This window comes from Trachurus trachurus (assembly GCF_905171665.1).
Source record: "Trachurus trachurus genome assembly, chromosome: 14".
In the NCBI taxonomy this organism is placed as follows: domain Eukaryota; kingdom Metazoa; phylum Chordata; class Actinopteri; order Carangiformes; family Carangidae; genus Trachurus; species Trachurus trachurus.
Window position 1 is genome coordinate 8191398 of NC_139903.1, and position 15831 is coordinate 8207228.

Genomic DNA, 15831 nt, shown 5'->3' on the forward strand with positions numbered 1-15831 from the left:
CTTTAAACCACTTCTGTGGTTTCACACTCCCACGGGGGGGGGGTGATGATTCTACTGTAAAATAATTAAAGGGATAGTTCAACATTTCGGCATAATGCCATAATCGCTATCTATAGTCATAGCAGTAGGTTCGTTACCTTTATTTGTCAGTGTAAGCTATTTTTAGAACGGCAGAGCAGAGCCACGAGCTGAGTTGTTTTAGTAAATTCATGTAAAGCGTTGCCTTCGAGGACAGTTTTTCAGCAAGCAGTCTCTGCATTTACATCTAAAACAACTCTGTCTGGTAACGTTCTGTTATTATCTCATAGCGTGGTGAATGTGCAGGTCACAACTTGTCCATCAGAGTGTTTTGGATGTTTTGGAGTTGTTGGATTGTGTATTTGATGAGTTTGATGAGGGAAACCAACCATGAGCCTCCGTAGCGTAGCTCTGAGCAGCTCACGGCTCTGCTCCGTCGTTCTAAAAATAGCTTGCACCGACAATTTAAGGTAACAAACCTACTGCTATGACTATAGGGATTATGGCAATGGACCAATTTGCCACAATGTTGAACTATCCCTTTAACATGATCAGGACAGTTTATATCTCATCTTTGTCAGGTCTCAACTGTAGATACAGTAGTTTGTGAAGGTGCGAAGTGAAACTCACTCTTTTTCCACCCAGTGTCACCAATATATTTGTATCAGTCATTGATGTTAAGGATGTAGCACCAGCACCCTCTCATGGTAGTAATGAGACAGACCAAGCAAAATATTAACTTAACAGTCTGGTCCGTGAAACACATCTAGGGCTATGCAATATGCAGAAAAAACAAACATATTGCAGTCATTTTATCAGATTTTCACATTTAATTTTCTCTGAAAGATTAAAAAAAAAGTTTGTTGGGTTTTGTACCAAACAAATGTGTTCCTTCACAACCAAAAACTATGATTTGTAAACCTATGGCATCTGTAGTGGCACACTACGATGCAGAACAATGGTGTGTGGCACATTTGAACATTGTCAGAAAACCTGCAGCTCGTCCGGTTTGGATATTGCACTCGGGCTCTAATGTGATTTCCATTAATTGTGCAGCGCTAATCTCATTTTAAAACATCTGCACGAGTGAGTTAATGTTTCCTTTAGAAGATAAGACACAATAAAAGAATGTGGACATAATAGTGTTTTAAGTGGATCGATTCAATCCCTGTTTCAATTTCATTGTTTTATAACAAAAATCCAAACGACATCCAGTCACATCACAGCGTTGATATGACATCCACTACATCCAAGCAACTCCGCTGCTGCAATGCAGAGTCATGTTACATCTAAAAAGTGTTCAAACACTATGCTTATGAAATTACAGTATTTATTTTGTTCATTATGGATTTTATAATTGAGAAAACATAGCTGAGAATGATGTATCGCTGTAATTCTATTCAGACCAATGATAATACCGGATTACTTTGCTCTTTCCTCTATACCGGTAATTGATAGTTGATGTTTATAATCCATTTCCTTGGAGCATCATGTTTACAGACTTGCAGACTGAAAGGCGTGGAGGACTGCAGCATGAAATCTTTACTGTGTTATTATCGCCACGTAATAGCTCCCCCACCCCCTCCACACACACACACACAAAAGAAACTGCACCATAAATTCAAGTCGTTGACATGTAATTGAGTTGTTCTTATATAAAAAAAAATATGAATGACATGCTGCTGCAAATGCTTTTACTGTAGCAACAAAGAAAGTCCAACAGACGCCACTAGTAGAGCTTCAGGTCTCCGCTGACACTATCAATCAGATCTGCCGGACCGGGACCGATACCCAGCACGGTGCGCGACCCCGGCGCGATTTGAGTCCTTCCTGCGTCCTGGATCAGGCTGACGGGAAGTCCAACTTCTTTGGCGTGGCCCAACAGATCGATGAGGGCGTTCTCATCGGGCGCCTTGACCACCACCTTGGGCTGACCGCAGTACTCCCACTGTTTGAGGAGCTCGGGGTTTCGGCGCTGGACCTGCTTGTAGGCCGAGACGGCGGCGTGGGAGCACTGGGCCGCCACTTTCCCTTTGCCCATCTTCAGGTCGTTGCGGACCACCAGGATCATCTTGAACTCGCCTCCTTCTCCCATCACGTTCGCCGCCGCCGCCTCACCGTTGCTCCCCATCGCCGCCATCACGCTTTGGGACACCGGGCGCAAGCGTCCTCGAAGGTGCCAACCGAGGAGCAGCCCGCAGCCCAGTCCTGCCACCACGCCCAGTCCCACTGGACTAGACAGCAAATCCATGTTCACACCTATAAAGGAAAACACACAGTACACAATAATAAGTGACACTTTGTACAGTAAAGTCAGGAACGTTTGAACCTCTGCCACCACTTGTTCTCCCTCTTCTCCTCTGGAAGGAGATACAGAACGACAAGGTTCAGGAACAGCTTTTACCCACAGCAAGTGAACTTTAAAGCAGAAGTAAGTGATCCGGTCGTTTTGGCTAACTTCCTGTCAGCCGATGGAGTTAGCAGTCCCCGCCCTCGTCCCTACGTCACCACATTCACGCGCATCCCTTGGCTGCACACACAGAGAGGACTGCCCCTTTATGCCGTTCTCTCTCCTCATTGGATAAAGGTTGTAGGATACAGGGAAAGTTTTCTTCTCAGCTTACAGCAGAGCAGAGTGACTGACAGACCCGTGTTTCAGACCAAACACTGTACTACAACTATGTAAGTGATTGCTGTCGGAAGATATAACTATTTAAGACTTATATTAACACAAATATTCCGCTTACTTCTGCTTTAAACAGTGGTTCTCAAACATTTTTACATCAAGGACCCCTAAACTGACACAAATTAGACCACGGACCCCCCACTGGACAACATTTTGAAACCAGAAATACACAAATTTGTTCAGAGACTGAATAATGTTAATGTTTTTTAGTCAATGTACGTTCAAATAAGGGCCAATGGCGTGAATTTTTGGGATGTACAGGATGTAATATTTCTGAAAAAAAGTGGTAAAACTTCAAGAAAAAGTTGAAGACCCCATTGAACCCTCTCAAGGACCCCACTTTGAGAACCACTGCTTTAAAAGAAGGCATATGACATCTGCAATAACATGTTTTTTTTAGGTACCTTTTTTTTCATAACAAACCTCTTTTAGATAGGTTGTATTTATCATTGTAACTTTTTTATGTATTTATTGGAAACATTGGTTTGTCTTTCTGAGTTTCTAGTGATGTTTCTGTCTTTCTGCCTTGTGTTTTTGTAATTTCGTTCAGCTACATGCAAAATGTACTGTACTATAACTGGACTCTAAATCTTTTATGTCTTTTTAAAGCAGAGAGTAAAATTTCATTAATGTCCCTTCCACATTATAATAATAGCAGCTCTCTGGTGCCTTCAACCCATCACACCATGGTCCCCAGTTGTCATGGAAACGTTGATGTTCAAATGTACATCCCTCTTTATATTTGATGGGATTTCCCTGACAGGTTTTAACCTGCGGAAGCTACAAACCGGCGACTTTAGTGTCAGCTTTTCGTTATCTGACCCAACGCCATGTTTGTTTGTAAAGCTGAGCCAAAGATGAGCTCACAGACTCTGACTTTATTATTTTTATTTTTTAAAGTGCACATACCGTAGTTATTTCTAAATGGTTCTGAACAACTTTGAGAGTCTGTAATGACCGCTTGGACACCTCACTGATTTAAAACTCACTAACAATAACTTAATTAGTCTAATAAGCTCACTACTAAGTTCACATGTGAAGCTAGCCGGGCTAACGTTAGCTTCCTGACAGCAGGAGGAGGAGGAAGAAGTCTCTAAAAACACCGCGGCTTCAGTTTTTTAGTAAATCTCACTTCACCGACAGACAGACGGACTCATGTCGGTGACAACACGGTGCAGAACAAGTAGTTTCACTGCTTCACTTTGCTCTGCTAGTGGCTCATTCATACCTGTGGGTCCCCTCGACCATGCATGTATGTCTATGCCCTCGACGAGCTGGCGCCATGAATGACGCTTCTGCTCCATGGATGTATGGGCGCTTGGTGATGGCGTCACAATACGGCGACTTAAAAATAAATAAAATAATAACAAAAACATGACACATGTGGTGGTGTCTGTATGGCATGTCTCTTTGTCGGCAATTATTATTATTGTTCATTTTTATTTATGAAAAAATGAATTTGTTTGGAAATGACAACAGCGTTATCAGGGTTCCTACAGCTTAAGCCAAGTTAAATTTAAGACTTTTTAAGACTTTTTTAAAGCCACTTGAAATGAAATTTAAGACCGACTTCATAATAAACACAAATGCAGAAAAAAGAAAAAAAAACACCACATCAATTACATAGGGTTAGGGACAATTTTACCCACTTTCCTATGAGATCCAATAAGGTAAAGTGACTGCTACATGAACACTGTGGATTGTGTCTCTTTCCAGCTGTCCTTTCAAAATAAATGCATAAAAGTGTCCGGAAAAAAAACACTGACTCGGGAGCTGGAGGCGGTGAGAAATTTAGCGTTGACGGCCGCCACTAACTTCTCTATGTCGGAATGTTACCAATTATTTTGAGATTTGAGACTAATTACAACCATAAAATACCACTTACCATGTGTTAACATTTTTAAGACTTTTGAAAAATTGATTTAAGACATATAAGGCCTTATTTTTAGATTAATGAATTAAATGCCTTTTAAGACTTTTTAAGGATCCGTAAGAACCCTGTTTATTGTTTACAGTAGTAGTGATTGATTGATTGATTGATTGATTGATTGATTGATTGATTGATTGATTGATTGATTGATTGATTGATTGATTGAAAGGAGAGGCAGAAGACAGTCATTTAAAAAAAAATGGTTAAAAAAATATTTGTAATTGTCAGCCATGTGGAAACACTGGTATGACTGTCTCTTTTAAATTTGTATGTGTGTTTTCTTTTTTTTTAATGGACCATGAGTCTAATAATAAAGTCTATCTATCTATCTATCTATCTATCTATCTATCTATCTATCTATCTATCTATCTATCTATCTATCTATCTATCTATCTATAATTGGTTAAAGAAAGGTAATTAGCTAATAAGGTTGATAAATAAATGAAAGGACAGCACGAAAGAGGCATAACCAACTTCTGAAGAATGTATTAAAATTTATTAAAGGTCAGGTCATAGTTACAAAGAGTCACAAGTCTGTTCAAAAAGTGCCATTACTATATTATTACATTACTGTAGCTCATATAATTATTATTACTCTATATTATTACTATATTATTACATTAGCTTGTAGAATTAGCTATAGGAGAGAGTGGATGTTGTGGAAAGAGGGACCCTAAGGTCAGCTGGACGCTCTGTGTGGTATGGTGTAATGAGGATGAGACCAGCACTGAGGTTTTGTTACAGACTACATGCAGGCGTTACCTACAGTTTGGTCATCTGTTTTAAACTGACACCTTTTTTTCTCCCTAAATAGCAACAAAATGTCTTTGTGAGTCCAGATTGGCATCTGCAGTGAAATGGAGCTTTGAATCCAGCACTCACCTTTGTAAAGTTAACCATTAATAATTGTATTACTTGTGTTATGATACGATAGTGATGTACCTTATTATCACAATTTCTCTGGCTCTCTTCCTCTCTCCCTCAGAATTACAATCCCAGCTGAAGACAATTCATTTCTCATCTTTTCTCATTTAACCTCTTCTGAGGTTGTTAAGTCACGTGACTGCCCCACTCAGCCATCATGTGAGCTATTAGGGTCACTCAAGTCATGGTTTAAATCCCTACACCAAGTCTGACGGGAAGTGAGACATCTTCAAGAACTCCAAACAAGTTTATTTGCCCTCATATACACTTGTGTAACTATAGATTTTAATTATCAGGAGAGTCTGTGTGAGTGACGTTGCAGTAGGGCAGTAGTAGTTCTTTAACAGTTTCATACGTGTTGCAGTCAGATGGTGGCATGCAGTCAGGCACCATGTGGAACCTGAGATGCGCAGACAGTAGGAGTAAGACACAAAAGGTGACGCATCCTGCCACCTTGACTGCTCTCAGCACCTTCAACCAAGGACGCCACCTGCTAATAAACACACATGAATTTAGCATACATAGGTAAAACAGCAAAGCCTTTTTTATAGTGTACTTTGTGGCAGACAAGTACCTTTCAGTCTCCAGTGGCTTCTCATCATCATCATCATCATCATCATAATCGTCGTCATCCTACAACAATGGCAAAAAGCTTCAGCACATATCTTTAAACATTAAAAAAAAAAATCTGTTCTTTCATTGTCTTACTATTCATTCAATGACAATATCAATGTAATAAACACTATCTACAGTATGCCCCTATACAGCTACAGGCAGTAGTCAAAACAAAGCCAGGAAACAGCGAGAAACAGTTAGCCCGGTTCTGTCACAAGGAAAACGAAATCTACGTGCAGCCCATTTGTTCTATATGTACAAAAAACAAGACAGAAAACCAAGACATTTTGAGATATGTAAGCTTATGAGCTAAAATTTAAATATGGAGCTAGAACAGTCTCATAATGAATAAATGCAAATATGTTTCATTCCATATACAGTATAAGTAAAAAAAAAAAAAATTCACATGATCACATCAGGGGAGTCTCAAAAGTCTCACACACAAAATGCAGCGAGGTTTACAAATTAAAAGCACTTTGTAAATGCAGGTCCAACAGTTGATAATATGAATGTAACAAGCTCCAAATATGTATTTGATGAAGATTGCAAATACTTTTAGTTTTACATGCATACAGTGATACATACAGTATATTTGTGATTTTCTTTCTATTTGTGTCTTTCTGTGTGTGCATCAGAAATACAGTATGTTTATAAAACTTATTTTTTATATATGGAATGAAACATATTTGTGTGTGCATTGAAAATTGAATCTTTTTTTATGCATTCATTAATTTATATGTGCATTTATTCATTATGAGACTGTTCTAGCTTCATAGGTAAAGAGGGGTATTTTGTCATTTTCAGAAAAATATGTGATTACCAGAAACCCTCTTGTAAAACATACTTTAACCAGCCTCATCTTTGCTTATCTTACATGAAAGCCATGTCAATCTCATTTTAGCTGTCTGTGTGGAAGTGGGTGAAGCCCTGGCTGGTATCATGGAGCTGTTCTGTTTTCATGGTGTGTTGTGCGTCAATACGTTAAATAATTAATTTTATATTCACCACTGCCGAATAGTACTGTGACTGTCTTTCTTCACTTGATGTCCTGGAGTCATTTTGGAGATATGCAGCAGCTCTGTCAAATCAAATCACACAAAGATGTGAGAAAACAGACAAATCTGCTAGTTATTCTAATAACCTGGTCAGGTCACAGTCATTACATCGTCCATTCCTCTTCTCCCTCTTCTTCTCCCTGTTCCTGTATCAGGTCCTGCAGAGAAACGATGACATCAGAAATATACAATCACACAGTCTCACTATACTGCGTACGTACTGCTACATACCTGAACGGTGGTGACATGCTGTTTTGTACACTCATCATTGTTTTCAGTCAGAGTGACAAATGTCTGCAAAGACACGAAGACACTCAGATTTAACATTTTTGACATCGCATCAACAACTGTGATGTTGCAAATGGAGCTAAGAGAGTCTTAACCAGCAACATATGTGAAAGACTTCATAAATGTATTCATATCTTTACTATACACACACTGCACTTTGGGCAGGTAAACACTATAAACACTGTATATCAATGTTGATTAGTGAAAGACACGATCTTACCTTGCATTGCTGTTCAGCTGTGTCTAGATTTGAAATTTCTTCCTGATGTTTATCTCCCACACTGAGTCTGACCATCTGAAAGAAATGCAATGTGGAATGAAAATGGGATCCAGTGGATGATTCTGGGAAATAAACACCAATTAAATGCCTTTCTTTTTAGTTGTAGCTGTGTAGCTTTCATTTATTTATTAGTTTATTTGTAATGGGACTCTGCATATTCATGTACATACAAAAATAATAAGAGCTAATTTCCATCTGCAGTCCAGCAGCTTTGTTTTTCTCTATAATTCTATTAACTACTTGGGCTGTACACAACCATTAAAGGGCAACGTTTGGCTGTAAAATGGTGAGAAAGACACAAACACACACAGGAGAGAGGGTAATAATAAGCATATGGCAAAGAGTCAGAGGTCAAACCTCAGCAGTCAGCTCCTCATTTTCCTCCCTCAGCTCCTGAATCTCCCTCTCCTGTACAAAACAAACAGGACAAGAACGCAACAGTTTAGGGGAAAGAAACAAATATAACGTCACATATTATACTCCCGACCAGTGCACTACAGTTCCAGATGATATATAATTATAATATTTCATTACTCTCTCTCAATTTCCTAAAAATAAAGAAGCATGAGCATGAAGAAGAAGATGTCAATCACCTTATCCCATATGTATATCAGCTGGCTTTGCTCCTCTGAATGGAGCTTCAGGATGAGGGTTTCTTTATCCCTCTCCTCCCGATTTTTTTTCATATTTGCAATCTGCTTTTGAAACCTGAACACAAAAACATCAAGAATGTATAAGCTATATCATTTACAAACTCACTCACTCACTCTTTATGATGAGGAAAAAGTAAAAAAAAAAGTTTTATGTTATGTTTTGTACCCGTTCATTCTGCTGGTGAGGTGTTTATTCTCAGCTGTCGTCTCATTTATGAGTTTCTCAAGTTCCAGTCCATGCTCGAACATGTGGTCATGGAGCTCCCTCTCCTGTCTGTATTTGGTCTTAACTGCACTAAGTTTCCTCTTGAGCTGTTCCCTTTCTTCCTTTTCACTACAGACACACCAGAACATACAGTTTAAACCCTAACCCTTTCTAACAATTGCCACATATTTACATCTCACATATCACATATTTTCAAAAACTAATACTGAGATACGCACTTGATAGCTTGTTCCTCTTCGCCACTCTGTTGTAGCTCCTCGTTTACATCAATTATTTCCTCCAAATCTACGAACTGTGGGCCCAACATCTCAGCATATGTTTGCTCTGAAGCCCTGTTGAAGTGATCCATGTAATTACCAGCAAGTCTCTAGATTCCCTAGAAACACAACACCATTCTTATACAGATTCATTCAAATAAAAACAACAACATGCTCTTAGGTCCACCTATCTGAATCTGTCATATTATTTTAAATAGCTACAACATAATGGATACTGCAATAATATGTAATACATATCTTTATACTAAAATCATGATATATATATATGAGTTATGAGAATAAGCAAGGACTAATTTGCATTAAAATAATAACAAATAATAAAAATGATTTGATCAGTGGCGGATATGCTACACTTGCATACTACATCTATACGCCCATTAATTCTGATTCGAGTATGTGTTGTGTTTGATGTACTTAATTGTCCCCAGGATGAAATGTATTTACTATACTGTATATATACATATATTATTAATTTACCTTAAGAATTATGGCTAATGATAGTGACCATTGTCCACCTTCATGCCAGACAGGAGGGCAATAAACAATGTCAAACATGATCTAATATCAACCCATCAACCCATCAATCAGTCAATCATATCAATTACATCCGGTTTGCCTGTCCACCTGTGACCTTTTTTTAGTATGTTTTTATTTGAACTTGTATTATAAGTATTTTAAACTATTTATTGCACCCCGCACTTTCTTTCTTTCTCTTTTCTTGGATATGTTTGCCTTCGTTACTGTTATTGTATATGTATTGTGTGTACAAGGCAGCTGTTACGACACCACTTGCCAAAGACAAATTTCCCCTTGCGGGACAAATAAAGTTCATTTGATTTTGATTTGATAATATCAGCCGTCAAGATCCAGTCTGTTAATATGCTGAACATGGGCTGACATCCTCATGTAAACTGAGATGACGACATAATGTAAGTAGAGAGGAGATGTTGTCTTGTTCAGATGACTGAGGGGGGGCGGGGGGGGACGCATGCTGGGATTGCACTCATCACCACCCGACCACCCCTCCTCCTCCTCCTGACATCAATTGAAATAGAAATTCACTCATTTTTAGTTGATCCTTTACAAGGTTGTTCGTTCAGTCTTGAGGACGATCGTGCTCCGAAGGAACGATTTGCTGTTATTTACAACATTAGCACGAATCAGCATGAATTGGGACACAGCTAGATAGTAGATCTACATTTTTCATTCAATACAAAGTCATTTCTAAGTCTAATATTATTGCAGAATGCAGAGGGGATTTGACGTTAGTAAGATGTCACCTCTTTTCTTGCAGGAAACTGAACGATAGTGATATTGTGTCACTGGGGCAGAGAGAAAAAAAAATCCTGGAAGTATTGTGACGTCTTCATCTGGATGCATCTGTTATTCTTTCCTGCTTCCGAGCACATTTCTGTGTCCTTCCCCCCCAGGTCTCTACTGTGACAATCACTTTCTTTTAAACCTGATGCTTCATGTACACAAACTAAATTACCTCTCAGCAACGTGACTTCTCAGCAATATTTCAGGTCAAGACCTAGAAGGAAGTAACTGATCTGACTCCTGAGCAGCAACCAGAGGGTTTGACACAGATATCCTCCATGTTTAGCATGTCAATGTAGAGTATATCCACTACTGTGGTGTTGCTGTAAATGACACTGGAGCTCTCGTCGCCTAAAACTCTCTCTTTAAATCTGTTTGTACAGTACAGCCCGAAATGACATTAACTTAAAAACCGAGTCATGTTCGTGGCCATGTTCAAAACAACAGTCACCTAAAAAATCACTAGAAAGTGCTGCAAACTACTTCTCTCAGTCTGATAAACAAAGCGACACAGCAATTCAAATACCATCGAGGTCTTCTATCTCTAATTATGACCTGAAAAATCTGATGTCCTGAGGTGTTTTTTTTTATTTTTTTTGTAAATTTGGGATCTAGCTGAGCTCTCTTTGCCCAAATGCCATTCACTGACTCTGTGTGCGAAACCTACAGAGGACTGAGAAGTGTTAGAAGTGCGCTCCAGGAAAGAGATCCACTTATTTATAGACCTTTAATTAGACTGTCTCTCTGGAGGTTCCATCAGGCAAACGATGAAGTCTCTCCCTCTTTCTGTGTCTCTCCTCTGTCAGCCTGCTCTAACTCCCCTCCCCTCCCCCGGCAACCCTGTATCAGTACTCTATCCCTCACTGGCCCCCTCCATCACCACACCCTGCACTCAAGTTATGATGCAGTTCATGGGTAGCACACGTTTGCCCTACATTGCCACTGGGGCTCCACCACAGACTCTTATTTGTGACCAGAGCTCACTGTGGATTAAACAGCAGCTTGAACGGTGAGTTTACTCTCTCTGCAGAAAGTGTTGCTAACAAACAGAGGCTTTACTGCCCCCTGCTTTGTTTTATACAGTACTTTGTGAATATACAATGCTCCCTGCAGTGCAGTGTGTTTATCTCTGTTTGAAAGGTGCTGAAAGTGGTGACAGCTTCTTAAATGTCTCATCCTGAAGTGTATAGTGCTCCGTATTGAGTTTCTCATTGTCCCCTTGCACAAGAGTTACTCAACAGGTCTCGGTTGTTTTGGCAGAAGCGATTGCGCAATCGAGAGCTGGAGCAGGCAGCGCTGTGCTACTGTGTCTCACATAAGCTGCAGTGTTGTTGTGAAATTATTTCCCAGGTAGTTATTCTGAAAACAAATCACTGAATCTTTAAAGTCCATTGTTGTTATTAAGGCACCTATTTACACTAGCAGCTGGGGAGCATGTTAAACACAAAGTGACCTCTTTGGCACCATTTTCTATAATTTTATGTTGTTAACACAATATTGCAGAGTGACGCACTTTGTTGAGCCCTTTTGTGGGACAATGCTTTGTTGCCCTGAGTGCACGAGGAGAAATTATAGGGTGTATTAAATACTATTGTGCGTGAAGAAAAGACAAAATGCTTCTAGTGTGTGCTCAAGGTTTATCTTTTGTTTATGGTTCCCTGAGTGGGCCAGGAGCAGCCATCCAAACACCTTGCAGTCTAAATGTCCGGGAAGCTTTTTTTTTTTTTACAAATCAAACCACACAATGTGTACCTGCAGCCTTGCTGTTCACTGCTGAGTGCATGTGTGAGTGTTTGTCCTTCAGGGCACCTGAATATGCTGCACCCACATAGTGTTCCTACCTTTTCAGGTTCTCTTGGTACTACAGCAAGACTAAAAATATCAAAAAATGTCACTGCCACTGCAGAAATACCTATGGAAACATTATGGCTTGCTGTAATATCAGTGCTGTACAGCGTTGATAACCTGACAGTCAAGCAAGTTTGAATGCATGGTAACAGGAGCCAGAGGCCCAGACCTAGGGCACAGGATATAGAGGGATTAAGCCCTGACTGTGCGTGTGTGTGTGTGTGTGTGTGTGTGTGTGTGTGTGTGTGTGTGTGTGTGTGTGTGTGTGTGTGTGTGTGTGTGTGTGTGTGTGTGTGTGTGTGTGTGTGTGTGTGTGTGTGTGTGTGCGTGTGTGTAAGAGAGAGACTTTGACAATTCCACCAGATGGTGAGCTGCATACCTCAATGTCAGAGTCCCCATCTCACTGCTCACTGACAGATTCCTAGGAGACCTGAGGCTCTGTAGTATGAAAAGTCCATGCACGTGCTTCTGTTAAATGAACGTAGAAAGAGCTAAATACTGTCTTGTGCTCTTCATATAGTATTTACACATATCACTGTTTCATCCACTGTGTAAGTCTCCTGATCAGCAGGGGAGGTAGACTTTGCGAAACTCACAAGACTTGCACGTGCTCCCAGTGTCAACATTGATACTAATTAAAGTACTCATTAGGTCATGTACAGACCTGATTGGGTTACCAGTAATCTGCAGGATGCAGCAGCAGGAAAACATTGACTGGTCAGCAGGTGTGTGGGAGTGCATACGCACGTTGGGGCTTGGAGAATGTTTGGGCATGCTGTGTGTCACTGAATGTGAGTTTGTACTTGTTTTGGGCTCATATTAGTATCACATTTGGTGAGTGAGAGTGGTGTACTGTATGGCGTACGTACGTGATGCTGAACTCCGTGAATCCGTGTCGTCTCTCTGCAGAACTCCTTCCTGGTGAGCAAGATGGCAGAGCGCAGCGGCGAAGGTGAACTAACTCAGAGGTGTCCTGGTGTCAAGGAGCAGCAAAATGGAGAGCTGACAGGTAAAAACAGACATCCAACGATATGAGTACATTGGAAATGGTGGAAAAATTGTCTGTTTATTTGTGCGTGTGCTTGTGTGATGCTCACATTGTGTGACACCAGGCCCAGAGGTCCCTGTGGATGAGAGGAAGCAGAGGGAAAGGGAGGAGCGTGAGAACTTGGTGTTATGGAAGAAACCGCTACTCACACTCCACTACTTCACTCTAGAGCTGCTCATTACTCTTAAAGAGTGGATATCAAGGTGAGGTCAAAGGAAACACCAACAAAAACAAACAAAAAAACACAACTGCAGCACTTGAGGTGATTCAGTTCAAGCTGTGAGAAACCCTAGTGTTGTGTAATGTAATTGGAGACATGCTACCCTATAAACATAGAGGCCAAAAAGCAGCATGTAAAGAATAGTATAATCATGTAGTGGTGCCTCTGTAGTGCGGGGAGCAGATAAATAGTGTTTTTGTGGTGTTGGTTTTTCGTCTATTTATAAAGGTGCTAGTATTGCTTGTCAGGCAAGAGGAAGGTATGATGACTGAGAGAAAAAATAGCCATCAGTACATGTAGCCTAGTATTTTACACTCTCTCCCTCGCAGACACAAACTCAACAGACGGTAAGTGACCTTCTCAGTGCTATCAACCCAGAGGACCTTCTCTCTTGTTTGTTTAGTCTTCAGTCAGAAGCATACTCAAATGTAGAGCGCAGGAAAGAAGATGCATCACGGGAACTTTCTTTTTTCTCATGAGCTTCACACCTTACTGCTGATGAATCTGAAATGGTCTTTCTACGTCACAAACCTGTGTTACTTCACCGACAAAGAAATGGCATCAGCCCAGCCTGCGTCAGAGTTTGTTTTGATGATGACTTCCCCACATTGCACACCGTCTTTTTACTCACCTAATAATCTTTGTTGACACAGAAAGCTCTAAAGAAGGTCAGAATGTACTCCCCGGGAGGCCTTTGTGGTGAGGTGTGTGAGGACAACGTGTTTATTTTCTAAATTACAAGAGGATGTGGTGAGCCGCAAGCACCATGAGCAGCGTTTCTGACTGAGGGAGGCTGCTGTTCACCAACACTCCTTACGCGTGTTGTAAATGCTGCAGAGGGACACAGGCAAACACATTATGGCTTATTCTACAAGCGCACAGAGAAGTTTATCCTGAATCCTGACAGGAGTGGTTTGTAATTTATAGCATGTGTACAGGGGGGGCGGGGGGAGTCCTCAGGGCAATGTGCTGTTAAGTGCTGCTGGGGCTCTGCATTTGATTTTTTATTTGCTCCACTACCACCACAGCCATAATGTTAAGTAAAACAGGGCGAAATGTCCCTTTAAATTAACTCAACCAAGTCGCCACACCTGGGGCTGCGGGATGTTGGTTGGCCCACCCGAAGGTTCAGAGGGAGAGGAGTCAAAATGAGTTCCTACTTATGTTGACATTACGTCATCCTTAGGCCCCCGAACCCTGGAATCTAGTGTTCGTGCGTCACTCGGCTTTTTCCGTGAATTTACGTCACGCTCGTTGTACATACACGGAGTTGATCTGCTTATCTCACCGGTAAGTTAATACATTGATGAGGAAGGTTTAAAAAAATAAATAAAAAAAATAAAAAATCTTTCGGTCATTCTGAAACCAGCTGCTGACATTTAATGGGTCAAACTTTAAACCAGGGTTGTTACCTATGGTTGTTACACGTGTTACATGTTAGCTTAAAGCCACCTGCGGGGGGAAGGTAACTTATGTTACTTATGTTTGTTAGCTCTCGGGGTCCCCTTACAGTTGTGAAGTTTAATCATCTATTTATAAGAACAACTCAATTACATGTGCATTTTGTTGACAAGCTAAGCCCTATGTCGTCAGCAATATCTATGGTCAGCAATGACATTAGATTTCTTAGTTGAGCAACAATATGGCGTCGGTCTTACATATTTCCCTTTGACTGTGCTGTCGTCAACGAGTAAAATCCGTAAAATCCAGTCCAAGATCGACTCCTCTCTGGTCTCACGCTCGGCTACTTGCTCTTCTTTACGTCCGACAACGACGTCTTCTTTTATTTGGCCTCTTTCGGTGTCTCTGCCGTGTCAAACCATAATACTAGTGAGCTAGCTAACTTCTTGTTGCTAGGCGACACATGTTGGCGTTGCCATTGTGTAAAGCTAAGCTAGGCCAGCTACAAGGCAATGAAACGGTATGATTTTAAAACTATAATTTTAAGGAAAAGTCCACTATTTACGTACTGTCTACTGCTTTGTACCAAACTAACTCAACTGAATGCTAAAATGTCTAACGGCGGTGAGTAGACAAACTTCATTAAAGTTAGCCTACATCTTTTTCATAAGCTAACGTTAGGCTACATGTTATCAGCTAAATTTAATGTCAAAGCCAAGATGTATGTTGTTTTTATGTAAAAGCAGGACTATGTACAAATAACCTGAAATGCTCAATCCACACAACAATGCAAACGACAGTCTTTATTCAAAAACTGTGCCTGTAGATGAGCCATTAGGACTTCTGAAACTTTGTGACATCACAACTGCACAGTCACCATCATCAGCCATATTCCCAGCACAGTCCACCCAGAGTAGACACCATATATTAAAAACAACGTAACGATAGCCAATATATAATTGTTCAGTCCTCCTAGGGATAGGGGACTGACATTAGAGATGAATGGCCAAAGTTTATTTTATTCCAAATTTGACATGTGTT

The 15831-nt window shown here is 40.5% G+C and overlaps 2 protein-coding genes across 2 annotated transcripts in view; one reads left to right on the top strand and one right to left on the bottom strand.

Moving 5' to 3' along the window:
* Nucleotides 1-977: 977 nt before the first annotated feature.
* Nucleotides 978-4011, bottom strand: ptrh2 (peptidyl-tRNA hydrolase 2). The gene is made up of 2 exons (XM_083986190.1): nucleotides 3933-4011; nucleotides 978-2277 (listed from the first exon to the last, which is right to left on the bottom strand). Exons 1-2 carry the CDS (start codon nucleotides 4006-4008, stop codon nucleotides 1748-1750), a joined length of 606 nt encoding a protein of 201 aa, XP_083842316.1. The 5' UTR covers nucleotides 4009-4011; the 3' UTR covers nucleotides 978-1747.
* Nucleotides 4012-11176: 7165 nt separating this feature from the next.
* The window catches only part of LOC310996625 (vacuole membrane protein 1-like), a 67167-nt gene continuing 62512 nt past the window's right edge, over nucleotides 11177-15831 (top strand). Inside the window, exons 1-3 of the mRNA XM_083986055.1 lie at nucleotides 11177-11282; nucleotides 13031-13130; nucleotides 13234-13372. Of these exons, the coding sequence (XP_083842181.1) occupies nucleotides 13052-13130; nucleotides 13234-13372 (218 nt within the window). The 5' untranslated portion in view covers nucleotides 11177-11282; nucleotides 13031-13051. The remainder of the gene's footprint in view (nucleotides 11283-13030; nucleotides 13131-13233; nucleotides 13373-15831) is intronic.

Bases quoted from the DNA above. Each gene is read 5' to 3' on its own strand.
- ptrh2 (XM_083986190.1), bottom strand. From the start codon at position 4,008: ATGGAGCAGAAGCGTCATTCATGGCGCCAGCTCGTCGAGGGCATAGAC. The intron at 2,278-3,932 runs GTATGAATGAGC...TTTCCTTTATAG, and splicing joins ATGGTCGAGGGGACCCACAG to GTGTGAACATGGATTTGCTG.